This window comes from Colletotrichum tamarilloi (genome assembly GCF_030869305.1).
Source record: "Colletotrichum tamarilloi strain Tom-12 chromosome Unknown Scaffold_10.1, whole genome shotgun sequence".
Taxonomy (NCBI): domain Eukaryota; kingdom Fungi; phylum Ascomycota; class Sordariomycetes; order Glomerellales; family Glomerellaceae; genus Colletotrichum; species Colletotrichum tamarilloi.
In genome coordinates, this window is record NW_026849393.1 from 25,756 (window position 1) to 51,474 (window position 25,719).

A 25,719-nucleotide genomic window follows, 5' to 3' on the forward strand; every position below is an offset into this window, starting at 1 on the left:
TTGATAGTCGTCATCATTTCAGTGGCCATTTTTGGGTAGAGACCAGCGAGCAGAACAAGGACAGGACACTCTACAGGGCAGGCTCTATTGCCTACCTGTCTACTTATCAAGACAGACAAGGTCATCTTCTAATATCGTTTGGCTGTACACGGTTATGCGGCCACGTCTTCCTCATCAACCTCAGCGAGGTCGCCGTTAGGCTCGAAGTCGTCCTCGGGGTCGTACTCGAGCTTCTCTTGCTGAGCAATTGCTTGAGCAGACACAATCTCAGCAAGACGTTTCAGTCGTGGGGTTTGAAGCCCTATTCATGTATTGTTAGTGAGGCCAGACCAGGTACGACTCTTGTTGCAGTTCACATACATGAAGGAGTATAAGTCTCTAGAGCGGTGATGACTCTGGGTTCGGCGATCTCGTACGGTCCACTATCGTCCATGTCGACAGCTTGGAGCAGCAGTACGTCACTCTTTTCCGTGACTCTGGAGGCAACAGCCTTCATGATCTCGCCGTTGATGGGCTGCTCATAGTCTGCGACCAAGTACTGGTTTAGGAGCTTTTGAATCTGGTTGGGCGACAGCCTGTGGAGGAACATTTTGTTAGCAACTTCCACACAGCCTTGTCGAATATGAAGCGGAATTCAACTCACATCCAGCAGATATCCTGAATAATCTCAATATCATTCAGGGTTGCCTTCTTCAATTGAAGAAGCTTCGTTGCTTGCTGTAGAAAGGATTAGCTTTGCTTGATTAGGCCGTGTTTTGGGCGCATTACCATTAAGTGCTCTAACTGCAGAGTGCCCTCGGGCATATCGTGACTCTTACACCACTCCTCGATACGCGTGATGTTGTAGTTGATCTGAAGACCACGCTTCCAGGAGAGGAAGTTGCGTCTCATCAGGAGGTCGTTGAAGGCGGTGACGCCAACGAGACGAAGTAGTTCAGTGATGGTCTGCGTAATGATAGAGTCTTCGAGGTAGTAGGCCTTCATGGCGCGGAACACGCTGTTGAGTAAGCTAAGCAGGTTGTCCATGCTGTAGGCGGGAGTCGAGTTGGACTGAAGAAGTTTGCCAAGGAAACGACTGCTTTCGTTGGTGACAAAGCCCGGAAGCGACTGAGACTCAATGATGGCGGGGATGATCATCTTCTGCAGCTTCTTCTTCAAGACCTTCATCCAGGTGTGGTAGATATTGAACTCCAAACTCTCCAAGTCGTGCTTGACAATTTCCAGAAGACGATCGTACTCATAGTTATCCGTCTTTTGCGCTTCGTACCAGTCTTCTGCAAGGAAAACGAACGACAACATTTCATGCACGTTGGAGAGCCAGAAGGCCCCCGGGTTGATGGCCTCATCGCCGTCATGCTGCATGACTTCCTGCTGAATCGACTGCATGACATTGGCGAGGAACCGCTCTGACTCCTTGACAAAGCCATTGTTCCACATCTCGGAGGTAACCAAGTTGATGAGATAAGAGGGGAAAAGAACCTCCTTGTCAGACGGTGGTGGATTAGTGTTGGGCGAAGGAATCTTGAGGTTACGGATGAGACCCATGGTGACCTCCTCGTTCAGACCATCTTCGTCAGCCAAGAGCGTCTCGAGCTCGAGCTCGATGTTATCGACGCCAGGCATGAAGCCTGTGCCCTGCAGGTTCTGTCTGTGGGCAGTGCTGGTGATGGCCATCGAAACGGGACGGGGGTTGTAAGCAGCGCTGAAGCGGTCCACAGCTGTGCTGGGTTCGGCACCAGCACTCCTCCTCTTTGGTTTCTTGGAGGACACAAGATTGATGAGGCCAGGCGCTGCCGATGGCGGCGCCTGAACAGCCCCGTTGGCAAGCTCGCCGTTGGTCGGGGCTAGCCTTCTTGCCAGTTCCAGCTGATCTTGCAGTTCGGCGAGCTGCTGGCGCAGTGAAAGCTTCTCGCTCTCGATCTGTGCACTCTGTTGACGAACAGTGTCTAGCTCTGTGCTCGTAGAGCGCAGAGATTCTCTTAGCTCCCGCTCTTCCTCCTGCATTCTCTTAATATTGGACGTTGATTCCTCGAAGCTCTGCTGGAGCTTCTTCATCTCGTCCTCCATTGCCTGCAGCCTTGCAACTGCAATGCTACCCTGGTTAGCCTCGGTCTGGAGCTCTTTCGTCCGAGCCTCCAAGGCATTGTGGCGGTTCTTCCACGCCTTGATTTGACCCTCATAATTCTCCACCTGTGACGACAAGTTCTTGTTCTGTGCCTTCATGGTGCCGAGAGATTGAGTCAGCTCGACGACCTTGTTTTCGAGCTTGTACGAGATCTGCTTCAGATCACGGGCTTCCTCCCGAGTCTTCTTGTAATCTCGACGGGCGAGTTTACCACGCCACAGGCTTTGGATAAGAGTGACCTTCTTCCTGTATTGCCTCCAAGCCAAGACCTGTCGTCGAGACCGCCACACACGTTGAATGAGCATAGCCGCATTACCTACGCGGGTCTCCATGATTTCTTTTCGTCGAAGGTAACCTTTGGCCGCCGCTTGCGCCAGGACGACATCGTTCCTGATGCGTATGTACTCCTTTCTTTGCCGTTGACCACGCCAAACCCGCTGTATTGTTGTTGCGGCTTTGACGGTGCGGAGCTCCTGGACTTGGTTCCGGGCGTTGTAGGCTCGCACTGCGGACTGAAAAGTCACGATGGCTTTGCGGGCCTCGAGGTAGCGACGGCGGTAGAACTTAGCACGGAGGTTCTTCTGAATGAGAATGGCGCAATCGTTGAGACGGTTTGTACGTAGGTTCTCGAGGAAGGCGAGCATGCCGGCGCGGAAAAAGATCTTGGTGAGGCCCAGCTGGTACTTGTCGGAACCTTTGCCAGAGCTGGTGCCAAGTGCCTTGGTAAGGATAGCGTTGGCCATTTCTCGAATCTCTGACGCCCACAGGTCCGAGTTGATAAGCATGTAGTAGCGCAGGGCAAATTCCTCGTATGTCCATCGAGTGGGGTAACCAGCGCAACTTATGCGAACAGTCTCGAGAACACCACAGGCCCGCAACTGACTGAGGACCATGGGGCCCTCAAACTTCCACGCCTCCTTCGCCTCGTTAGGCTTGATGCAACGAATGTAGTGAACGTCTGTGTTGTTGATGGTGTTCATGAGCTCGATGAGCGAAGAACGGAAGATACCTCCCAACGTCGGCTTTCTGTTGACAGCCACGCCGATCTTCCTACCAGCGGCGGGCTTCACTGAGCTCGATGAAGCGGAGGCGACGTCCTTTTCACGGACGGCAGAAGCTGCATCCAAAACATCGCGAAGGAACTTATTCGTCGAGGCACGGAGGACCGCCATATGCTCATCAGGCACGGTGTCCCGATTCTTTTCGATGAAACCCTCAGATTCGTAGGTGACATCCACAGCATAGTGGCACACAGTGAAAGCGGACTTGCCGAATCTAGGCTTTTTGTAGAACTTGTGCTTGTCGGTGCCGTAGTTGTGGTGCAGTTTCGTGACAAACTGCTCGTCGGAGCCCATGGGAAGACGGGACTCTTCATCCAGCAGGGAAAGGATACCGAGCTTGCCTTCGATAAGATCAATGGCTGGTTGATTGTCGGAAAACTCGATGAAAGTCCAGTCGATCTTTTCCCTTAGATACTCCTCTTGCTCCAGCTTAAAAACGTGTTGGTTGAATTCTTGCTGTAGCTTCTCGTTGGCGTAGTTAATGCAGAATTGCTCGAAAGAGTTCTTGGCAAAGTGTTCAAAGCCGTAAATATCAAGCACTCCGATGAATGAGATTACGCGATTCAAGACTTCTTCAGTTGCCAGACTGTGGTTGATGATGTCGACGAGCCAGTCGAAAAGGCTGGAGTAGATGAACTTCGCTACCGAATCACGGACGACAATGGCTTGAGCCTGCGTCAAGTTTGACGTAATCTTTTCGCCTCTGGTCACCAGCTGCTTTTTGACGATCCACTTGGCAAACTCAGTTCCGTTGACACCCAGAATTGATGAAGCCAATTCAAGTGAGGGCTCTGTCGGCGCGAGGACACTATCATTGCGTGAGGCTCCAATCTTGATGTTGCCGAGGTGCAGCAGACCAGACAGGAGTTTGAAGATCTCCGATTGTTGTGCGTCGGTGACACCGATTGTCCGCAGAGACGCCTTTGTGGCCTCGAACTCGGCCTTATCATCCACGCCATCGATCGTTGGGCAGTTGCCCTGGTTGAGATACTCAAACTCCTCAATGGGCAGCAGATGCAGATCCTGACGCTCCTTGTCTGAGGCACCAGCAACAAGCTGGTAGAAAATGTGGTAATTGCGCTCCTTCAGGGGTTGGAAGACAAGTCTGGATCGCTCGAGGAGATAGGTGCGAATTTTAGCACCAATGATGTTGGTTTTGTCGTCGAACATAATCTCTATGTATTTACCAAATCGTGACGAGTTATCGTTGCGCGTTGTCTTTGCGTTTCCGAAGGCCTCCATGATGGGATTCGTAGCCAAGATCTGTTCTTCTGTTTCGCTCATAGCTTCGGCGCCTTTTTTGGACCGTGTTCCCGGGTTGTCAGGGGATTCTCTGGTTGCGAAGTATCGCATAATGTACTTGGCGCTGACCGTTTTTCCAGCACCGGACTCTCCCGACACGACAACAGTCTGGTTCTTTCCGCTTCGCACCATATCACTGCAAACCGTTAGCCAGTATTCTGTGACTACCGTCATGACATAGCGCGAGAACAGGTTGCCCTACATGAAAGCTTCTTCTGCAATGGCGAACAAGTGCGGTGCTTGCGTTGCTCTCTGCTTGCCAGCATAGACCTGAACCATGCCTGGGACGTAGAGCGAGTCTACTCTCGCGAAAGGGTTCGCCGCGATCAGGACGATTCCACTGTATGTGTAAATTTCCTTCTGGGCATATCGAAGGCGGATGGCTTGCAAGACTAGAGGCACGCAGAGTCAGCTATGGCATCGCTAGAGTATCAATTCAAGGGAAGTACTGTACCTGCAGGCTCGTTGAGATGGGACAAATTCGTCAAGTCGTCGCTGGCCTCGAGCATGGTCGGATTCATCAGGGGAGGCAGGGATGAATCGCCTTTCTGGAGGGCCTCGGCGGTGACCTCAACCGTCTTCTCCTATCTGGTCGTCAATACGCGTTTGTAGGCCTGGCCAGGGCATTAGAGAGACCGTACCTCGCCATTGTCCAGCTTGAAAACAAGCTTAACCTTTGAGCCATCTTGAGTCTTGTTGACAACCTCGGACGCGACCCAGCCCTCTGTAGCATCAGGCTGCCACGCCCGCGTTCCGACATCGTAGTTCTCTGACATTGTGACAGCTTCGAAGGTGATCGATGGATTAAGTACCGGAGATGGCGATGGAGGAGAACTAGTATTCCCGGGAAGATTGGCGGATGGGATTCGGTAGGTCTAGGGCTGGGAGCTCGGAGCAATTCGTGAGATTCATGGGCAAGCGAGTGGGCAAGAGTTGCGAGAGAGATTGGTTATGGTAATTGCCAGAGGCAAAAACCGTTGGCCTGTCTTGTGTGTGGGACTCGCTACTATCGCTGTCTCGATCGTAGTCGTCGTCGTCGTCGTCTGCCTCGCGTTGGTCGTCGAGGTAGGGGATGAGAAGATGGAGGAGTAGGAGACGAGGTAGATGGAAGGTGGCTTTGGAGATGAAGGGCAGGCCAGCCTAGATTTGGTACCAACCTTATGGGTACGGTTTGTATGGGGCCTTTGTAAGAGATGATTGATGAAGGATGGGAGGTAACAAGAGAGACAAGAGAATGAGAGTGCACGCTACGCAATGTTCAATGAACGACCAGCGGGATTATCTCCAAGAATTTGACAATTCGGGATAGATTGCACGCAGATGTAAAGGCGAAGGATAGGACGTGAAAGGGGCGGGTAGATCAATGGCAGCTGAAGAAAGGAGGACGGCCGTACCTGGTGTGAACGACAGAACTGGACAACTTTTTGAGATTCTAACGGACGTGGAGGCGGACGTGGACAGGGGCACCAGGTAAAAACGCCAGGTGCGAGAGAGCTGGGCTTGGCCAGTTGGAGGGACGAGCGTCCTGAGGTGAGGTGATGTTTCTGGCCGCTGCAAATGTAGGTACCTACCTTAGGTACGTGGGTACCTGAGGTAGGCAGTGGCAGTAAGGTGTCTTAGTGTACTAAGCCAAGTTACCTTAGGACAGTGTCTGAAGCGGTATCTTGTGTCCACCCTACCTATTACGAGGATTCCCGTGTTCCATTGGTATCCGTGGTACCTTGCCTTAGGTAATGCAGCGCGGGTCTAAAGATAGTGTCTTTCGGGGTACTAGACGCGTCCAGATAGCGGAGGGGAACAGACTTCAACAGTGCCAGGCAGGGTAGAGACACTGCTATTGGTTTGAGGCAAGGCGAGGCAAGTCAATCTCAATTCAAGTCGCCCCGGAATTAACTATATTACTACTTCACGGCCGAAGAGAAGATCGTCCTGAATGGTCGGACCAATCTTGGAGGGCGACAATAGGTATGAGCCAGTCAGACTAACTACGGAGACTCGAATCCACCTATGCTCAAACTGTTGTCTTTCAACCTCGAATTCTCTATTGTGAGTTTCCTTTGACGTCTTCGCCGGGCGGACGGGAAGGGGATGGTCCGGCCGCCGTAGGTCAGCAGCTAAACCATTCTGTCTTGGTGGCATCCGTAAGGTAGTTTAAAGCATCCGACCAAATTGATAAGTCAACCCAAAGCAGGCTCCTACTCCGGCCAGCTTCTAGCTGCCTTTCGTGACATTCGGCTCCTTCATTGGTGACAGCCAAGAAAAGTCGAAGAGGCTTTCTGCACTGAGCACCCCGAGTTCGCACCATGGTTGGTATTGGAAGTATTCTGGCATGAGGCCATATAGGCACCATTGCAGGTAGCTTGAAGGGATTGGTGAGATAACAATGTCGTCAGCAGCACCATTCATTCCATTCGGTCATGTGTCACTTTCCTTACTGGCTCTCCATCTCTTCGATAGTTGAACCCTCGAATTCCTATAGGCCAGTCCAGCTCGATGTAGCGTACAGTGCCTAGATATCAAAGCACCGAGACGCCTTATGAGCCGCAAACTCTGGCTGGCTGACAACCAACAAAGACGAAGGTTGAAACAACCGTCACTCTCGGGTCTGCGCCAGGCGGCTGAAAAGCGTCCAGGAAATCCAAGGAAAGGCGTGCTGAGAGCTTTCGTCCCAAGCTACCCAGCCGGAAACCACAGACATGCTGACCCTCAGACGCACCCCGTCAGTTCGCCAACGCGTCGTTGTTGTCAGTCACAGTGATGTCTCCTTTCCTTGCTGTCCTAGCGCCCTATCTTAACGTATGGCAATACCTGTGGATCCTTCTTTGCGCTATGCACCGTATTGTTTACACACACAGTCTCTCTACCCGCACGCTATCTCCCCTCTCACACACTGAACCAAGCCCGAATATACGCTTGTATCCTTCGACATGGTCATACTCAGCGCTGCTTCATTTTCCAGACTTTATGTCGTTGTGTGCAAAATGCCCGATTTCAACAACATTTAGGAAGCATAGTGTCCTTTAATATGTACAAGTGAATTGCCTGTATCCATCACCAAACGCCTGCCCTTGCCCTTGCCGCCTGGGTTATCTTCATAGGTCCCATCCTACCCTCCCCAAGTCCCCTGCAGCCCCTTCCGCCATCCACTTTGCTCCCCGTCAAACCTGTGTATTCAGAGGGCGTATTTCACTCAGCTCCATACCGCTTGGAATTTCACACCGTGCCAGTATTTCCCGTCATGCCATTTTCCATGCAAACAATGCTGTCCAAGCTGCCTGCCGGATACCGCTCATACCATCATCACTGGCTCACGAGCTCATGGCATCCAGCATCTGGCAGAGCAGTGACCGCCCGATTGATCACATGTTTCGTTTGCCCAAGCCCTTGTGTTTTGCTCTAAGGATCCGACACTGGCTTTCGTAAGCTGACCAGTATCAGCCATTTTCTGCTCCCTCGTCAGCGGTCAACCATGTACTCCTCTTTCTCTCTTGTCAATGGAGATCGATCTTCTTCATCCATTATAATTTGGGGGAAAGCGGAGAGGGGCGTGCTCATGCGTTGTGGACTTGAGGCCCGGGCTCGGCTCCGCTGCATCAACACAATTTCCGAGTTAGCCTGGCCCCTTTTGCCAACTCTCACTTCTGATAGGCTGTTCATTGCTAATACTCACCGCCATGTTCATCTGCTTTCCTGAGGCACTGAGCAGCAGTAGGTATGCATAACCAGCCAAGCACGTGCACAGTAAGGTAGTGTCCATGGCGGGACAGTCGGTATTAGGGGCTGTCCTTACCTTGTGCCATGGATGTATGTTATAACGTCCGCACCATGCAACGGGGTCGCGTGCTCTGTAATTGCAAATGTTGGTTCCGTTCTGTCTCGTTGTAACTTCTACCATATTGATTCCTTCCCAGCCATGCCCATGTTTATGTAACGACCAGCTTTTATATGCCTTCAAGTTGATGTGAAACCCGGTACTCCCTTATCCAAAGTGCCCAGATCCCATATCGACATGTTGAGATGCTGTCTTGGGTCGCTGAGAACCTTCGTTTTTCTTCACGAACCAGGAATCTTCATCACAAACGCCTTACCAATGCCATAGCTTCTACATGCGCGTCTAGTACAAGACACGGGTCATGATGCGTGCTGGATCCTTGTGTGAGTGACTTTGAAACTCGCGACCGCATGTCCGGGTTTGTACTCACAGCTCAGAGAATCCAGACCGTCGTTGATCTCCTTGATGTCCTCGGCCTTGACGCTGCTCACATCGGCCATGAGGTATGCAATCTAGCGCTAAGTTAGCAGACCGGAGCAGACCGGATTCCATGCTCGCCTTCCAATGCAACTCACGTCGCCTCTGCTGTCGGAGATCTGCTTGTCAACATTGTGGTTGCCAAGAATCTCGTTAACTGCCGTCCGTTAGCACTCTACACGTATACTAATTGTACGAATCATGGGCATTCTCTCACCTCTGCGCAAGACACCGGGAACATTGCGGTGAATATAGATGACCTGAATTTTTTGATCAGCTTTCTGTTAGCGGCCACGTCGTGCCACGGGTTGCTTACACGAGCGTGGTCGGGCTCATCCAAAGTCAATGATCTCAGGTTAACCTCGGGCAGGTTAACACTGTTGAGCGTGGTGCCCTGGTTGATATAGCGGACAAGCGCCTCGGCAACTAATTCGAGGTTAGTTTTCATGCTTGAGCAACCCCTGGATGTATTCCTTACCTTCGACACCAATAGCGCGCTGGGCCTCCTCGGTGCTGCCACCAATGTGTGGCGTCAAAATGATGTTGTTCAGGCTACGCAGATCCTCGCCCCATGTGTTGAGTGAGCTGTTAAAGTAGTCGCCGTTGGCCGCCGGCTCGTTGGGGTAGACATCAAGAGCAGCACCAGCGATCTTGCCAGAGCGCATGGCGTTAATCAGAGCCTGGATGTCGACAACGCTGCCGCGACTGGCGTTGATTAAGTAAGCGCCGGTCTTCATCTTCTCGAGCTGAGCAGTAGAGATCAGGTTCTTAGTCTCTGGCAGCTCAGGCACGTGCAAAGTAACGAAGTCGGCCTCCTCGAGCAAGGCTTCTAAGGTGGGTACTTGGGTCGCGGTTCCTAGTGCCATCAGGTTCACGACATCATAGTAAACGACGTTCATGCCCATAGCCTCGGCCAGGACCGAAAGCTGCGAGCCAATGTGGCCATAACCCACAATGCCTAATCTACAGTCAGCAAATGATAGTGCATCCTCCGCACCATTTGACGATACAGAGGTCAGGCATGGCAAGATTACGTACCGAGCGTCTTGCCACGGATTTCCCAGCACTTGGAGCTGACCTTGTTCCAGGTGCCGCGGTGCATCTCGTTGGAGCGGTCACCAAGCTGACGGGCCAGAGTGATAATTTCGGCAATAACGAGCTCTGCAACACTGCGCGAATTGGCGAAGGGGGAGTTGAAGACAGCAATACCGTGGGCGGCAGCGTATTCGAGGTTGACCTGGTTCGTGCCGATGCAGAAGCAGCCAATGACGAGCAGGTTCTTGGCCTCACGCAGGACCTTCTCGGTCAACTTGGTCTTGGAGCGAATACCAATGACATGCACGTCCCTGGATGGTCACATTGCATGAGTATGAGGCATTCTATCACTCTCCTCATCAGACTACGAGGCAAGGGAGAGGCCTACCGAATCTTCTCAATGAGTTGGTCTTCGGGGAGAGAGGTCTTGAGAGCCTCGACCTGGTAACCTTGCTCGGTCAGGATATCTTTTCCTGTTTGATTGACATTTTCGAGAAGCAAAATCTTGATGTCTTGGGTGTTGAAGGGCTTCAGAAGCTTGGGGGCTGGCCTCTGGGCAAGAGCAGTGCCGGCTCTAGCGAAGCTTGAAGGGGGGGAGGTGAAAGTGGCGGTTGGCGAAGTTGAAAGTCCCAAGCTAGCGGAGACTTCGAGCTGTCTTCCATGCGCAGATGCGCCGGTGATGTCTTGTGCTGAGCTCATTATGTGTGGGTTGTACTGGTCTTGCTGTGTGAGCAAGATGGATGGGATGGAGGGGCAGTACGATTTTTCGATGCGGGGCAGAAAGAAGCACGCGAAAGCTGCCAGATCAAGAGCTGCTGGGCTGTTGTTGGGTGTGAAGTCGAAGGGAGAAGTAGAGCGCCGACTGGTATACGACAAGATTGCTAGATGAGCAGAAAACAGGGACAACCAAGGCAATGGGCAGAGGTAAAATTTTGGAAATGGTTCTGGGAGGAGGAAGTTTTTTAATCACCTCATGTCAAGTAGCCAAAATGACGCGGGATGCGAGACGGAGGGCCGTGACTGATGTAAAATAATGAGGTACCTACCATACCAAAGCTTGGGAGTGGAAGGTGGTACCCGATGACTGTTTCCAGTCCAATGCATGTATCTTCACTATTATTTAGCATGCTTGAGGTACCTCGCGCTGCCCTTTTTGTAAGGTCATTGACGTGCGGTCTGCTGGACGCCTGTGGGGGGCACCACAAAGGGAAGGATCCAGCGAGACAGACCCCGATGTTGTGGGCAGGTGGTCCGGGATTCTCCCGCCGCATGTGGGCACTGTCTTTACACGGTGCGGAGGTCGGTGGTGGACAGTAGAAATCTGCCAAATGGAAAAGAATTCATGCGCGGCTCCAACCATCTGCTTAGGCTCGCACAGTGAATAAAGTCCGACCTGCCAGCGGAACACGCCCGAAGGCCGGCAACATCCCTCAAGGTGTCCGGCACTCGGTCGTATACTCGACTCTTCAGGCTCAGAGGCTACCTCAACTTACCACCTTACTCATTCCAGCCAAGCATGAGTTGCCTTCTGGGGCAGTCTGGGCCTGGGGTTGACTCACTGCTCCTCAGCAGGTGGGTTGAAGAGAGAAAGGGAGCAAGGAAAAAAAAAACCAATTTCCTCCGGCGCCGGCGCAGATGGCACACCACACAACAAGCATGAGACGGGACTGGCCACGACACCTCCTTTGCGTGGGTCGCGGCTTGTTTGAAGATTTGGCCGACGCATTAAAATTCTACTTGGTGTAGGATATGCTTTGACTAAGATAGTTGCTCTTGTTACCTTACCTTACCTACCTACGTGCCTACCTACCTTAACCAAAGCCACTGACCTGACCAGAGTGCCGATCCCGGACCGCACATCGACCTATGCGGCTTCGTCGTCCAAATCATTTCCATAAAGTGCTGGTTAGTCCAACGGCCGCTCCGACCTTCTAGAGGTCCGCATGCACCGCCGCGTCCGCCCTTCAACTCCCCGACACTCTACGGAGCTTCCATATTGGTCACAACCGTTGAGCCCCAGGGCGACATCCTGACAATAGAAATAAGATTCCTCTATGCCTTCCAAGTCACTTATATATACGACCAGGGGCTCCAATTGCTACGATATAGTGATGATGCCCCAGAGAGCATGCTTATTATATCCTTCTAAATTACGCGCAGTGCACGAGCGAGCTGAGGGTTGGAGTGGCCCACAGCCATATGCGGGAACATGCCCGGGCACCGTCCCACCCCACCTTGGAGATGCAAGTAATAGGAAGATTTGCTTATGTGACTTATTTCCTGTCTATTGCTTCCATTGTTAATGCCCCTACCCGTTTTACATGAAGGAAAATTCGAGTGAACACCCTTTCTACAAATCCATTTTAGCAACGACGTATAGCATCATTCATGACCAGAACGTAAGATGGCCGTTTCGTTGAGAATGTTTGAGACCAAAACGTCAATTACCATCTATCAAGCGAGAAGCTCATCCATTCAATGCTGCTCTGCTTGGCTTAACCCTCAAAGCGGGTTTGTTGACGTGGCGCCAAGCGTGACGCCGCCGCCTTTCATGACGCGAAAGAATCAGAGCATGACCATCACGCACTCCCCTAATGAAGTCTGTCATGAACGTGAAGAACCTAGCAATCCGGCCGACCGATAGTCGTCGCTCAGCTCTGCTTGCATTCAGCCGCCTCCTGCTTGGGCTTGCCGGTATCGTCCTGAAGTATGGATTAGCGTCTGCCATCGTAGGATCCTCGGGTTACACGTCACTTACGTCGTCCTCGGACTCCTCATCCTCGTCACGGTCCTCACTAAGATCATCCTCGTCCTCGTCGTCTTCATCGTCGAAGTCACCCTCCAGGTCATCATCGTCGAGCTCCTCAAAGGCCAAAGCCTCGCCGGTGAACCAGTCAATGGCACGGGGAATGAGCTTCTCCTTGATGTCTTCACCGAGTTGGTAATCAAGCTCGAGGCGCTCCTCGATGTCGGAAGCAGCGTCATCATCCTCGTCGGCCGGGGCCTGGGGGGGAGAGAAGAAGTTGAAGAAGGATTCGGTGGGCACCGTCTTCTTGACAATTCGGGTCTGCTTGGTGTCTGAAAGAGGGATTAGCAGGTGCATCGCGATGGGCGGTATGTGTGAAGAGCTTACTCTTGTTTCTCTGCTTCTTGCTCTCGACTCTGACAGTCAAATCCTTGCCCTCCTTCCACTCAATCTTATCACCCTCAGCATGGTCGTAGATGAAGTCACCGCCGTAGCCGCTTTCACTTTGGTAAAAGTACGTCTTGGTGACGGTCTTGTTTGTGAAGAACTCATTGTCGGCAAATTCGAAGATAAGGCGGAAACCGGGCTTGTCGAGATATTCCATGCGGATATCGATCAGGTGCTTGAGAGCGGCCTCGTCGCGATCGGTAATCATCTCGGCGAGAGAAATTTGGTTCTTCATGGCAGACAACCAGAACTCAGGGATACCAGAAACCGGCTCAGTGGATTCGGCAGCCTTCTCGGTCTTCTCAGCTTCCTCAACCTCCTCATCATCATCCTCGTCATCCTCCTCGCCGGCCTTGATCTCCTCCTCTGTAGGTTCAGAGGCACCGTTGACAACCTTGGCACGCTTCTCGTAGAGAGGAGTGAACTTGGCAAAGTACTTCTTCTCGAGCTGGAGAACCTCCTCTTGAAATTCGGCCTCAAGCTTAGAGTGTTCCTTCTGGATGCCTTTGAGGCCGGCAACACGGCGACGCACCTGGGGAGGCAGCGACTCGATGTAGCCGGAGGATCGGCCAACGAGAGAACCAAGTCTTCCTTGGATCATCTGGACGAGCTTGGGATTCTGAGCAAAGATAGAGGCGGCAGCGGCACGATCGAGATCCTCTGTGAAATGGGTGCACGTCAGTAACGGGTCGATAGAGGGGCGGGTGTCTCCAGAGGTGAGGCCCCAAAGTGCGCGCAAGAAAGACAAGAGTTGAACATTGCAGCGGGGGTTTTGGTACATACCCTCCTTGATGCTGGCGACGCCAGGCTGCTGGGCATGCGACGAAATGGGCGCATTTTGAAGGGGGGTATTTTGCGGCGTACTGTATGCTCAAGAGTAGATGTCAGCCATGGTGGTCGTGGAATGGGGCAAGGGAAGCCTAAGGAAGCGACCCCTCGCCACCGGGAAGAACAGTGCCGCAAGATTTGTGACTTACGGCGCGGTGGCCGGATCAAGGCGCTTGTTACGGATGGGCTCAGCCATTATGTGCGTTCGAATCTTTTGATCGTCCGTATTCGATAATAGAGTGAAACCACAAGAGGCGTGGGACAGAGAAGTCCTGGGCTGATCTTGAAGGGAGGTTGCGGTTGATGGAGATGGCAGGGTAGAGAACGTTGCCGAACGTGGGAAGTTGTAGATGCGCAGTTGACTTTATTTTGGTGGGGGGGAAGGTAATGTGTGGTATTGGAAAAAAAAATTGGGAGAGAGGCTTTCTCCTCCGTTGGGGCGGGTACCGCAAGTTGGCGCCTGGGCTCCTCCTATGGTTAGGCGGGCATGGCGGGCACAGCGGGTAGCGTGCTGCCAATGGATTCCACTGCGGGCGACTTCCACAAAGACGACCTGAGCCAAGGGGGCCGGGGTGTCGGGCAGACAGTTCCATGCAATTGAACCTCATGAGGCAAGATAGGTAGGTACCTAAGGCACTATGCCTACCTACCTTAACTATCCGTACAAACCTAAGATACCTTAGGTAACCTGGTAGGTATGGAGGAGGCATGTACACCAGGTGGTGCAGCACTGGTTATCCGAAAGGTAGCCTAAATAAGGCGGGCAGGCACCTAGGCAGTCCCGCATCACTGGGCTGGGCTCTCTTGAGAGGTAGCGTTTATTGGCCAGACGTGTTGAGAAGGTTTTGATCTTAACAGAAGAATCAACAGCGACCTTCGAAAACTGCCCTGGGGCTCTGAATACCTCTTTGTCGCTGCATGACTGCACAGCTTCCAAGAGAAAGACAGCGAAACATACCACTCGATACCAGTCAAACCGTATCATTCCAGCAAATTTAGCCCAGGCAATCTCAGCATTGATTCCATACTTACCTACGATACCCATACGTGGCTGGCGCTGACCAAGTGAGGTAATGCGGGGATTGCAGCGGGGGCCACTGGGGCTACTACCTAGGTACCTATACCTAGGTATCTCAGTCACAGCGCTCCCTCCCGTTCGTCCTGCGCAATCTGGACAGCATCCAAAGTATCGTCATCTATCAGACAAGTCCCCCGCTATGTAGCTAGATATATACCCGGTATAGAACTGTCTTGCAACGATCATTCCCATCAATGTTGATTTAGACCAGGTCGGTGCATGGTTTTGTTCGATACCTATTGCCTTTGAGGTGGTTACCCGCAAAGGTCTCCGTCGGCATATGCCGAGGGTTGCTTACCTAAAATTTCGACGGGACAGAAATTCCTCCCCTCTGCCACCCCTCCCACCCTGATACCTACGCCATTCCGCCCTTCGCAAATTCCAGCGGTTCGTTTCCTATCAGTGCAGGAGGTGGCCTAGGTACCTAGTTGCCCAGCCACCGTGCTCGCATGATACGGTTGCTTACCTTCGCAAGCAGCTTGAGTTACCTTAGGTAAGCAGGTAAGGTCCATGAAAGTGTCGTCACATCCTTTCAGAGGTACAATTACCCATGATAGATAGCTAGCTACCTTACCTAAGGACGGAGAAACCTGCCTACCTTACTCCAGTCGCCTCACAATCTCTGAGAACCTGCAAAACTTCTTCCATGCCAACTTAAGTCGCTTTACTCTTGGAGCACTTAAGTATGCGATATGCCAACATACAATCTCCGTAGCTCAATAAGACAGCTACGGGTGCCTGGCTTTTCCTTGCACCTTCGCGAGCTCGAGCTAGAAATCATCCAGTTTGAGGACGATTGAGCCGACCGTGCGGGCATCCGCGTTGACTTTCTTGACCTCTCCATCGACCCCCCCCCCCCCCCAAACTCCGAAATCGCATCGCAGCGCATCACAGCATAGCTTCCTCGAGCTTCCCTTAGCTGTTTCTTCTAACTGTCTCAACCCAACTAAGCGTTTTGACCCACGGGTATGTGCCACTCTCGCCAAATTTACAACACCGCTTCTCTCAACTCGAACCTCGTTTCGGCAGTCCAGCCACGCCTTCAACCTCTTGTCTCTCGAGCTGGAACCTTCGATACCATTACGGCGACTAGATCGCCCTGAGGAAGTTGCAGATATGCCTGCGCCAGGAGAGAATGGGCATCATCGTGCCTCCTCTACATCGAGGAATGGCCATGCGCCGCTCTACCGGCTCGACTCGAATCAAAGCTCAACGAGCATCTTCGAGGAGGTAGAGATGGCTCATGACGAAGTCAGACAAACCCAAGTCCCATCTCCAATTGCGTATTGACGCTGATCATACTGTCTGTAGCTTTTCTCTGGTCCTATGGCCGAAAGCCTTCCTACCAGCGTTTCAGCCTTCTCCCATCGACGGCCCCGTGCTGACTCGACGACGAGTTTTGCATACTATCGCGATGAACCCGAAGCCTCTCCTACTTCGTTCGAAGATGAACGCCAAAGCCTGTCAGATGTGGGAGACTTTGCGTTTGGTGACGAGGAGGAAAGCTACGCTGATTACGAAAACGGCGAAACCATCGATGATTACATGTCCCAACGCAGGCGATCGTCAACGCACTCAAGATCGTCTGTTCACGCCCGCCTGTTGCGCCAGGACAGTGGCATGACCAACAAGAGCCTTGGTGGAGATCGTTTAAGCCAGAAGGTCTACATGGTGAATGAGGACCTTACCATTGCCATTGCTGGCTTTCGGACAAGTCGACTTGGCTTCACTGCTTATGTCGCACTTTGCCTATGCACTGCTGGTGTCGCTTGGCTACTACTCAGATGGTTTCCTAGATGGCATGTAAAACTTTTGGGTCTGCCGTCTCCACTGGCCGAGTGTGACTGGGTTGTTGTCGAGGTAAACTATGCGCTCCCCCTATTGTTGCACATGAGCTGACTTCGTCTAGAATCAATGGGGAGAATTTGCCCTGATGGACGTAGACAAAAAGCTGTACGGTAGACCTATGTCTACCATCTTTGGCCACACTGGAAAGAGCTACGGGGTAGATGATGATTACGACCCAATCATCACCGAATTACGCATGCTCAACTATCGTTATGTTCGCTTGTACTTCAACCAGCAAAAGGACAAGTTTGTCATATTCAACGGCTGGGTTGACCCGAATTGGACCGATCCTCGCGCCGTGCGTGCTGGCATAGACAGTGATGAGAAGGGACTGCGAGCAGTTGTTTTTGGGAATAACCTGATTGATATTGAGCAAAAATCAACACCGCAGTTGCTCGTAGATGAGGTAAGAAATCGTTTGTAGTGGTAGGTCGAGATACTGATCGTTCCAGGTTTTCCATCCTTTCTACGTCTTTCAGATTGCTAGCCTGATTCTGTGGTCTCTTGACGAATATTATTACTACGCCGTGGCTATCTTCCTAATGTCGTTTGGAAGTATTGCCACCACCCTCATTGAAACCAAAGCGGTAGGTCGAATTCACCATTGTCTTTTGTTGGTATAACCGGAGGCTAATGAAACAGACGATGAAACGACTCCGCGAGATTTCTCGCTTCGAGTGCGATGTGCGTGTACTTCGAAATGGATTCTGTAAGGACTCAGCTGCCGTATAAACTTGCTCGAAATCCTGACGGACATAGGGCGATTTGTATCCTCGAGTGAGCTCGTGCCTGGTGACGTTTACGAGGTCAGCGACCCAAATCTGACTCAATTTCCGAGCGACGGCTTGCTTTTGAGCGGAGACTGCATCGTTAACGAGAGCATGCTGACAGGTGAGTTTCACTCGCAAGTCCTACTTCCGCATGAGTGAAACTGGTTTGGCTTACATCTCGCTCTCAGGTGAATCGGTCCCTGTGTCTAAAACACCGGCCACCGATGAGACGATGTATAGTCTCGATTTGGCTGCACCGACCGTGTCGCCAGAGATTGGCAAACACTTCCTCTTCTGTGGTACCAAGATCATTCGCGCCCGGCGACCGCAGGAAGAGCGTGATGGAGACGCTGTCGCCCTCGCACTCGTGGTCAGAACGGGATTCAGCACCACGAAGGGATCCCTTGTACGGTCCATGCTCTTCCCCAAACCATCCGGCTTCAAATTCTACAGAGACTCTTTCCGGTACATCAGTGTCATGGCTATCGTAGCCATGCTTGGTTTCATCGCCTCTCTCTTCAATTTCCTGCGGCTGCACCTTGCCTGGCACCTCATCATCGTCCGTGCTCTCGATCTTATCACAATCGTGGTGCCGCCAGCGCTACCCGCGACGCTCACCATTGGGACCAACTTCGCGCTGGGCCGACTGAAGAAGAAACAAATCTTTTGCATCAGTCCACAGCGGGTCAACGTAGGTGGTAAGATTGACATCATGTGCTTTGACAAGACCGGCACCCTAACAGAGGACGGATTGGACATACTCGGTGTTCGGGTTGCATCAACAGTAACAGGCAGGTTCACGGAGGTGCTTACCGATCCATCGTCGTTCGTACAGGCGCAGGCCGGCGGTCCAGCCCAGATGTCAAAATTGAGGGCAGCCTTGTACACCATGGCAACTTGCCACTCGTTGAGGTCTGTGGACGACGAGCTGATGGGTGATCCACTTGACCTCAAGATGTTTGAGTTTACAAGGTGGTCTTTCGAAGAAGGCAAACAAAGTCCCAACGAGGCAGACGACCAAGACCAGGGCAGCCTTTCGCCGTCAGTCGCCCGACCTCCAGCTGAGCATGATGCTCTTCTGCGAGGCGCCACTCAACAAGGAGATCAATCGGTAGGCTGCGGACCCCTATCGATCAAAGCTAGACTAACCCACTTAACCAGCAATTGCTTGAGTTGGGGGTACTGAGGTCCTTCGAATTCGTTTCGCAGCTCCGTAGAGCAAGCGTCATAGTTCGACAGTTTGGACAGCAAAGTGGGGACATATATGTCAAAGGCGCTCCTGAATGCATGCGGGAAATATGTCGCGAAGACAGCTGTGAGTGATCCATATCTACCGAACTGATTTAGGTGTACCTCGAAAGGCACTACTGACCTTGAATGTCCTCTTCAACATATAGTCCCAGTCGACTATGATGATCAGCTTGCCTACTATACACACAAGGGTTATCGCGTCATTGGCTGCGCAGCTCGCCATATTCCAAAACTCAGCTGGGTCAAAGCCCAGAAAATGAAGCGACACGAGGCCGAGTCTCAACTGGAATTCACTGGTTTCATTATTTTCGAAAACAAGCTCAAGCCGACCACAGCGCCTGTACTGACTGAGCTACTGGAATCGAACATCAGTACGACGATGGTGACAGGTGACAACATCTTGACTGCCATCAGTGTTGCTCGTGAATGCAACTTGATCAACAAGACTGCGCACTGCTTCGTTCCGAGATTCATAGAAGGCAAGTGGCGACAAGTGAGGTATCTGATTGATTCTAACAGTAAGCAGGCAACGCCGGTGACCCAAAGGCTCGGCTACGGTGGGAGAGCATTGATAACGGGGGTTTCCAGCTGAACGAACAGACTCTTCTTGCAAGTTCATTACAATTCTAAAGACATTGTTGTAAAGCTAACTTTGTTGCACAGCCACTACCACCTCCGGCTGACGTTGACGCATCATTGGCATACAACATCAATGACATCCGCAATTACTCTCTAGCAGTCAGCGGCGAGATTTTTCGCTGGATTGTGGACTTCGCGCCTCCGTTGGTGTTGCAGAGAGTATGTTCATCCCCCGGAGCGTGCCACCTGGCTGCCTATGCTTACGATCTCAGATGCTGGTCCGTGGTCGAGTTTTCGCGCGCATGTCTCCAGATGAAAAGCACGAACTGGTTGAGAAATTGCAAGCGATCGGGTACTGCTGTGGCTTTTGTGGTGACGGTGCGAACGATTGCGGCGCTCTCAAGGCTGCAGATGTCGGCATCTCCCTCTCAGAGGCGGAAGCTTCTGTTGCAGCTCCGTTCACGTCACGCGTCTTCGACATCGGTTGCGTTCCCCAGGTTATCCGGTAAGTGTTTTCACCCCCCACGAAGCAGAGTATCATCATAACACATATCTTTAGCGAGGGTCGTGCTGCACTTGTGACGAGTTTCAGTTGCTTCAAGTACATGAGTTTGTACTCGGCCATCCAGTTCACGTCCGTCAGCTTTCTTTATGCTACAGCTTCTAATCTCGGTGACTTTCAAGTAAGTTGACATGATCGCCCAAAGCGTCATCACTGGCTGATCACTCTTTAGTTCCTATTCATTGATCTACTGTTGATTCTTCCTATTGCCATTTTCAGTAAGTCATGAGTCTAGTTCAGAACCGTTGAATAAAACGCTTATAAGTATCGTAGTGAGCTGGGCTGGGCCATACCCTGTCTTGTCACGAAAGCGACCAACTGCAGACCTCGTCTCTCGCAAGGTGCTCATACCGTTACTGGGCCAGATGGTCATTTGTATACTCGTGCAAACTGCTGTATATGTCGCCGTGCGAAAGCAGTCATGGTGAGCGCTTCCTACCTTGCTCCCACCATCATCTTTACGCACTGCTAACTACAAGAAAAGGTACGTACCCCCACGTGTAAACCATGACAAGTCGAATATCAAGAACTCGGAAAACACGGTTCTATTTCTGGTGTCCTGTTTCGAGTACATCTTGGCGGGTGTGGTCCTCAACGCGGGCCCTCCTTTCAGAGAAAAGGCGATGACGAACTGTAGGTGAAGTCGGATTGCAGCAACATTTGTCCAAGGAACTAACAATGAAAAGGGCCGTTTATGACAACCATCGTGGCAACCCTTTCAATCACAATATGGATGATCATTGGCCCGGGGCATTCAGTAAGGCACCTGATGCAACTTACCAAGACAAGCTGGGACTTTGAGCTCTTCATGATTCTACTCGGGGGCGTTTACTTGGTCGCGGCATGGACATCAGAAAAGTACCTCTTCCAAAAGCTGGCTCGGGCCGTGGGACGTTTCAAAGAAAACTTCCTGAAGAAGCCGAAGCAAAGAAAGGAGTATAAAATCATTTTGGAGCACATGGAGTTGTAGGATTACAAGCTTGAAGAGATGCCTTTGCGGCTTGCTCGCACACGCTGCCATAATTCCACGTAAAGTTGGCGAGCATTGCCTTGATGTATTAAAATAAGGAATCGAGTGTGACGATTAAATCTAGTTTCTCCCTGAATGCGAACTTCTCAGTCTCGGTTTCTAGCTCGGATGTCAGGATCGTGCTGTATCAAGCTACCTGAGTTGACCATAAATGAAGGTGTCATCGATGATCCACCGACCCGCATTCTGGTGCCGAACTAGCCCAGGCGGGTCGCTCCGGCTCCGAGTGGCCGGGGTCGCGGTCGCACCCTGCGACCTGCCACCCCAGCCACAATCACAGCTAGCTAGTCGATACAATCATTCAGGTCAAGCTTCGACTGCTACCTGTTACTTCCAAGTCTCATACCAGTAATCTCCATTGAAGTAGCCTAAACACCTCGCATCAACCAACAACCCATATTGCTTTAGACCTCACTCGAAGCGGGTGCTCGGACATCGCTTGGGTTTCAAAGTACAATACAACCTCACGCATTGGGACTCGGGCCACAGAGACGGTCAATCCCTTATTTCTGCCTCTCTCATTCCACTGAACCTTCGCGAATCACCTCTACCGCGAAGATGAACATGGGTACGTCCTCGCATACAAGCCTCATGAAGCTCATTGTGAAGTCAGCATGTGACTCGACAACAGCTCTCTAACGCAACATCTAGACTGGATTCTCGACAGCGGCTACCTGCCCAACGCCGTCATCAGGATAGGCATTCGGCGCCAGCTTCAGGAGCGTCTCGACTCCATCGCGAGCACGTCTCTCGGCCTCGATTACGAGCGGAAGATGACGTTTATCGAGAAATTGCGCACTCAACCCATTGCAATTGAGACCGCTACGGCCAACAAGCAGCACTACGAGGTTGGCACCGGTGTCCTCGCCGCATGCCTTGGCCCCCGCATGAAGTATTCGTGCTGTCTGTACCCCAAGGGAGGCGAGACATTGGCACAGGCGGAAGTGGCCATGTTACAGACGTATATTGAAAAGGCCGAATTAAAGGATGGTATGAGTATCTTGGATCTCGGGTGAGTCGTCTCCGGCCCTTCCCATGCATCGTGAGATCATATGTTAGATTTAGGGCCTGACTGACCGTTACAGCTGCGGTTGGGGATCAGGAGCGCTGTACTTCGCCGAGGTACTTCCTAACTCCAAGGTCACGGCCTTTTCCAACTCCAGGACGCAGAATGAGTACATCGATGGGAAAGCCAAGGAGAAGGGCTTATCAAACCTCACGGTCATCACAGGTAACGTTGTTGACTATGAGTTCGAGCGGGAGTCTTTTGACAGAGTTGTCTCCATCGAGGTATGTATTTTCCCTGACCGCTAGATGCGTCCGATGAAAAGGATTTTGACTGTAACAAAAGCTATTTGAGCACATGAAAAACTACGAGCTCCTTATGGCAAAGGTGGGCAGGGCCTTAAAGCCTGGTGGCAAGCTTTTTGTCCATATCTTTGCCCACAGGACCACTCCCTACGATTAGTGAGTAACGGCCGCGATGTTGTGCATTATCGGGAAGCGCTGACCGCGGAAAACCTCAGTGAGGAGGGCTGGATGACGACGTATTTCTTCACAGGAGGCACTATGCCTTCCACCGACCTGCTCCTATTCTTCCAGCGGGACTTACAGATTCAGAAGCAGTGGTGGGTCAACGGACAACACTACTCCAAGACGTGCGAGGTAAGCTGCCGCCGATCGCCTTTCTACCGTACATCAGTCTCAGTATGACGAGCTAACACGAGCATCAAGCACTGGCTGAGCAAGATGCTTGCGCATAAGAAAGAGATCTGGCCGCACTTGGTCGAGACGTATGGGGAGCAGAACGCCAGCGTGTGGTTCAACAGATGGCAAATCTTCTACTTGGCGTGTTCCGAGCTGTTCGCCTACCAAGGCGGGGATACCTGGGGCGTGTCGCACTACCTCTTCGAAAAGCCCAACACTCAGTAGAAGAAGTGACGGACAGAGATGAACCCGAGCATGGTTGGGCTTGCCGCAATTGCTTTGCACCCATAATAGAGTAGCTAATCGTTGATTCCTCTGCCTATATTTGCCTGACTTTTGGACTGGCGAATGCCGAATGATCTGTTGATATCGCGCATCTTGCGCGTATTCCTCAAACTTCTTGTTCACTAGACCACCCATCTTTAGAGCTTTCGGTTCAGTGATCCCAAGGGTGCTTCCAGCCCAGCAACACAGCTCCTGCACATTTCCGTCAGCAATCACGCAATCAGTATTATCGAAAGTTGTAGGGAATATACCGTCTTTCTTCGCGCGGTACATGAGCTATCGATGGCGCAGAATGACATTAGCTTCCTCGGCCTCGCGGTATCAATAAGGGCTTCGGTAAGGGACATACGAAGAACCACATGCCAGCGCCCAGGGCAGTCGCTGTGAAGCGGTACACACCAGGGACGTGAGGCGTCGGAGGCTTGGGGCCGGTATACATGGCGAAAGTCGATACGCCAGGCGCGTCGTTCCGGGAAGGTTCTCGAGGGAGAGGAATGGATGGAGGGATTCTTGAGGTTGCAACTCGTCAGCAGGCCGCCAGAAACTCAATTGAGTCCGGTCGAGTGGGCTCACATACCTCGGATTCGCCTTTGCCTCTAGGCGTTCTAAGCTTTGCTGGGAAACTAGGTCGGGAAATTCGGACAGTGATGGCCGTTCATCAGTCCCGTAGGAAGAAACGTCGTTGACGGACTGACAATCTAAGAGGTCCTTGGATGCTTAGGTAAGTCGGCTTGTGCCGGAGTGTTGGACCAATGGCAGAAAGTGCATTCTAAGTCTCTCTTTTCGTCTTGGCCCAGGGGACTACCCACCCAAGAGCACTGAGTGACTCGTGCTCCATTCACTCGGTACGTGTCTCCTTTGTCAAGACTTGCAAGGCACGTAGGTACCTAGGTACTCCGTTCCTTACCTTAGGGATGGATACCTATTCGGTACCCACCAACCTTCCACTGGGTGCTTGGCTAGCAGCACCTCATTCTTCCGAGTTCAAACTTGCAGCGCCTCATTGCCGCAGTACCTACTCTCCAGGTCAGTACAAAGGCTCAAACCCCTGGGCACTCAATTAGCGGCGTCAGGGTAGGTGGTCGTCGATTCCACCGTTAAGCCCCCCCGGCCGGATAAGAACCCACCCCTCCCCAACTCCAGTGACAGTCGCGGCATGAGATGGTTAGTGCCACCTATCCCTCCACCTGTCACGTACACATACATACACTCATACACTTGTTCAACACCAGCCTGTCTATCTGCGCCTGCATCAACTATCCATTCTTCTACGCAAACTTTTGCGACCTAACCCGACACAGACGCTCGCTCGTTCAATAAAAAGCCACCTCTTCCCGGTCTGGATTATCTTGTCAACTGGATATCTAGACACGACGACTTACGCCGATTATCGATCAGCGGACGATTACATCACCTAAATCTACAACAACCAGCGTATGCAACATGGCAACTCCTAAGTTCAACTCAAAGTCACCGACTATACGGCGCATATGTAAGATGCCTCTCAAACGTTGGATTCTTATCCATCTGACCACTCAGAAGCTCGCTAATCAATCGGACCCAAATCAGTGCGCGAAGCCCAAGAACTCTCCAGCTCTCCATCACCAGATTATACGGCTACTCCATTAGAATCAGATCTATTCGAATGGCACTTCACTTTCCGCGGGCCACCCAACTCCTCCTACAGCGAAGGCATCTACCATGGCCGTATCGTGTTGCCGCCTACATATCCTCTCCGCCCGCCGAGTTTCCGGTTCCTTACACCCAGCGGCCGTTTCGAAACCAACAGGGAGATTTGTCTAAGCATCAGCGGCCACCACGAAGAGACGTGGCAGCCTGCGTGGGGCGTGAGGACTGCACTCGTCGCGTATGTTCAGCCTGGGACTCCCTCTCTCTGCCTTTCTAGTCCCTATTAGAGATGTTTCCCCGTTAACTAACAAGATAAAAGGTTGCGCAGCTTCATGGAGACGGACCCCCGAGGCCAGCTGGGCGGCCTCGAGACAAGCGATTCTGTGCGGAAGCGTCATGCCATCGCATCGCACACATTCAAATGCCCAACGTGTGCAAAGACAAATACTGAAATCATCCAAGAATGTGAAGAATCGGCCAAGGCCAATTCCGACTCACCAGATTCAGCGACTGAAGTTGAGATACCCTCCGAGCTGAAGCTTGGATACAAGGATGAGATGACTGAGTCTAAGGTCTTAGAAGGAGGATCCACGGAAGCAGTGACACCGGTGCCTCCGACATCAAGAACCGAACCGGCGGATGCAGAGAGTGCCGAGCTGGCCGAGGGCTTTGTTCGTACGGCACCTGAGACAGTCGTGGCGGCCAGTTCGGCATCAACATCACAATCACCAGCAACGGCGGCATCTTACCCTCCTGCGCGTCCAGGTCAAGGGATTATCACCCCTACACGGACGGTCTCGCTGCCTCCGGCCCCAAATCTTAGTGTTCGCCCCCAGGCACCTCCTACCACCCGTGCGTATGACGAAGGCGTACCACTGTGGGTTGATCGAGCCATTGTTGTTCTCGTTGTACTTCTGCTGGCCATGATTCTCAAAGTCTTGCTTGACTTTTAGTTACGATGATGCTCCTACAATTTGCATGAGGGGATCCAGCCCCCGTCACCCTGGATGAACGCTGAGATGCGAGAATCTGTTTGTTTCACGGTTGCTGGCGTCTGGTTGAGGTTATTTAGGCGGTTTTGCTTGGCCATGTCCATGATATATCGTCATCCGGAAACTTGTAGACTTTGTTTTATTGCTACGATGGCCACTGAGCCAAAAGCCCATGTTCCCAACGGGATGGGGATA

The 25,719-nt window shown here is 52.0% G+C and overlaps 8 protein-coding genes across 8 annotated transcripts; 4 read left to right on the forward strand and 4 right to left on the reverse strand.

The window, feature by feature from the left end:
* Positions 1–152: 152 nt before the first annotated feature.
* Positions 153–5,264, reverse strand: CTAM01_04150 (uncharacterized protein; the record flags this gene model as incomplete). The annotated part of the gene is made up of 7 exons (XM_060520180.1): positions 153–301; positions 361–575; positions 644–717; positions 769–4,624; positions 4,691–4,880; positions 4,943–5,072; positions 5,130–5,264. 7 exons carry the CDS (start codon positions 5,262–5,264, stop codon positions 153–155), a joined length of 4,749 nt encoding a protein of 1,582 aa, XP_060384825.1.
* A 3,338-nt stretch (positions 5,265–8,602) lies between these two features.
* Positions 8,603–10,471, reverse strand: CTAM01_04151 (D-isomer specific 2-hydroxyacid dehydrogenase; the record flags this gene model as incomplete). Its single annotated transcript, XM_060520181.1, has 8 exons — positions 8,603–8,631; positions 8,691–8,772; positions 8,836–8,894; positions 8,955–8,997; positions 9,054–9,163; positions 9,216–9,695; positions 9,776–10,083; positions 10,161–10,471. The coding sequence occupies 8 exons, from the start codon at positions 10,469–10,471 to the stop codon at positions 8,603–8,605; spliced, it is 1,422 nt and encodes a 473-aa protein (XP_060384826.1).
* Positions 10,472–10,852: 381 nt separating this feature from the next.
* CTAM01_04152 (uncharacterized protein) lies at positions 10,853–11,089 on the forward strand (the record flags this gene model as incomplete). Its single annotated transcript, XM_060520182.1, has 1 exon — positions 10,853–11,089. One exon carries the CDS (start codon positions 10,853–10,855, stop codon positions 11,087–11,089), a length of 237 nt encoding a protein of 78 aa, XP_060384827.1.
* A 1,334-nt stretch (positions 11,090–12,423) lies between these two features.
* Positions 12,424–13,989, reverse strand: CTAM01_04153 (nucleosome assembly protein; the record flags this gene model as incomplete). The annotated part of the gene is made up of 5 exons (XM_060520183.1): positions 12,424–12,474; positions 12,531–12,850; positions 12,906–13,625; positions 13,749–13,828; positions 13,943–13,989. The coding sequence occupies 5 exons, from the start codon at positions 13,987–13,989 to the stop codon at positions 12,424–12,426; spliced, it is 1,218 nt and encodes a 405-aa protein (XP_060384828.1).
* Positions 13,990–15,987: 1,998 nt separating this feature from the next.
* On the forward strand, positions 15,988–20,851 carry CTAM01_04154 (ATPase; the record flags this gene model as incomplete). The annotated part of the gene is made up of 16 exons (XM_060520184.1): positions 15,988–16,122; positions 16,183–16,731; positions 16,781–17,125; positions 17,172–17,306; positions 17,362–17,428; positions 17,479–17,610; positions 17,678–18,600; positions 18,651–18,804; positions 18,887–19,233; positions 19,404–19,538; positions 19,592–19,824; positions 19,879–20,002; positions 20,054–20,099; positions 20,155–20,305; positions 20,366–20,514; positions 20,568–20,851. The coding sequence occupies 16 exons, from the start codon at positions 15,988–15,990 to the stop codon at positions 20,849–20,851; spliced, it is 3,909 nt and encodes a 1,302-aa protein (XP_060384829.1).
* A 692-nt stretch (positions 20,852–21,543) lies between these two features.
* CTAM01_04155 (methyltransferase) lies at positions 21,544–22,843 on the forward strand (the record flags this gene model as incomplete). Its single annotated transcript, XM_060520185.1, has 5 exons — positions 21,544–21,923; positions 21,997–22,201; positions 22,263–22,378; positions 22,438–22,576; positions 22,646–22,843. Coding segments are annotated over 5 exons (1,038 nt in total), but the record flags the coding sequence as incomplete, so codon positions are not given.
* A 211-nt stretch (positions 22,844–23,054) lies between these two features.
* Positions 23,055–23,342, reverse strand: CTAM01_04156 (uncharacterized protein; the record flags this gene model as incomplete). Its single annotated transcript, XM_060520186.1, has 3 exons — positions 23,055–23,095; positions 23,155–23,179; positions 23,253–23,342. The coding sequence occupies 3 exons, from the start codon at positions 23,340–23,342 to the stop codon at positions 23,055–23,057; spliced, it is 156 nt and encodes a 51-aa protein (XP_060384831.1).
* A 1,004-nt stretch (positions 23,343–24,346) lies between these two features.
* Positions 24,347–25,485, forward strand: CTAM01_04157 (ubiquitin-conjugating enzyme; the record flags this gene model as incomplete). The annotated part of the gene is made up of 3 exons (XM_060520187.1): positions 24,347–24,395; positions 24,473–24,770; positions 24,852–25,485. 3 exons carry the CDS (start codon positions 24,347–24,349, stop codon positions 25,483–25,485), a joined length of 981 nt encoding a protein of 326 aa, XP_060384832.1.
* Between the last annotated feature and the right edge of the window lie 234 nt (positions 25,486–25,719).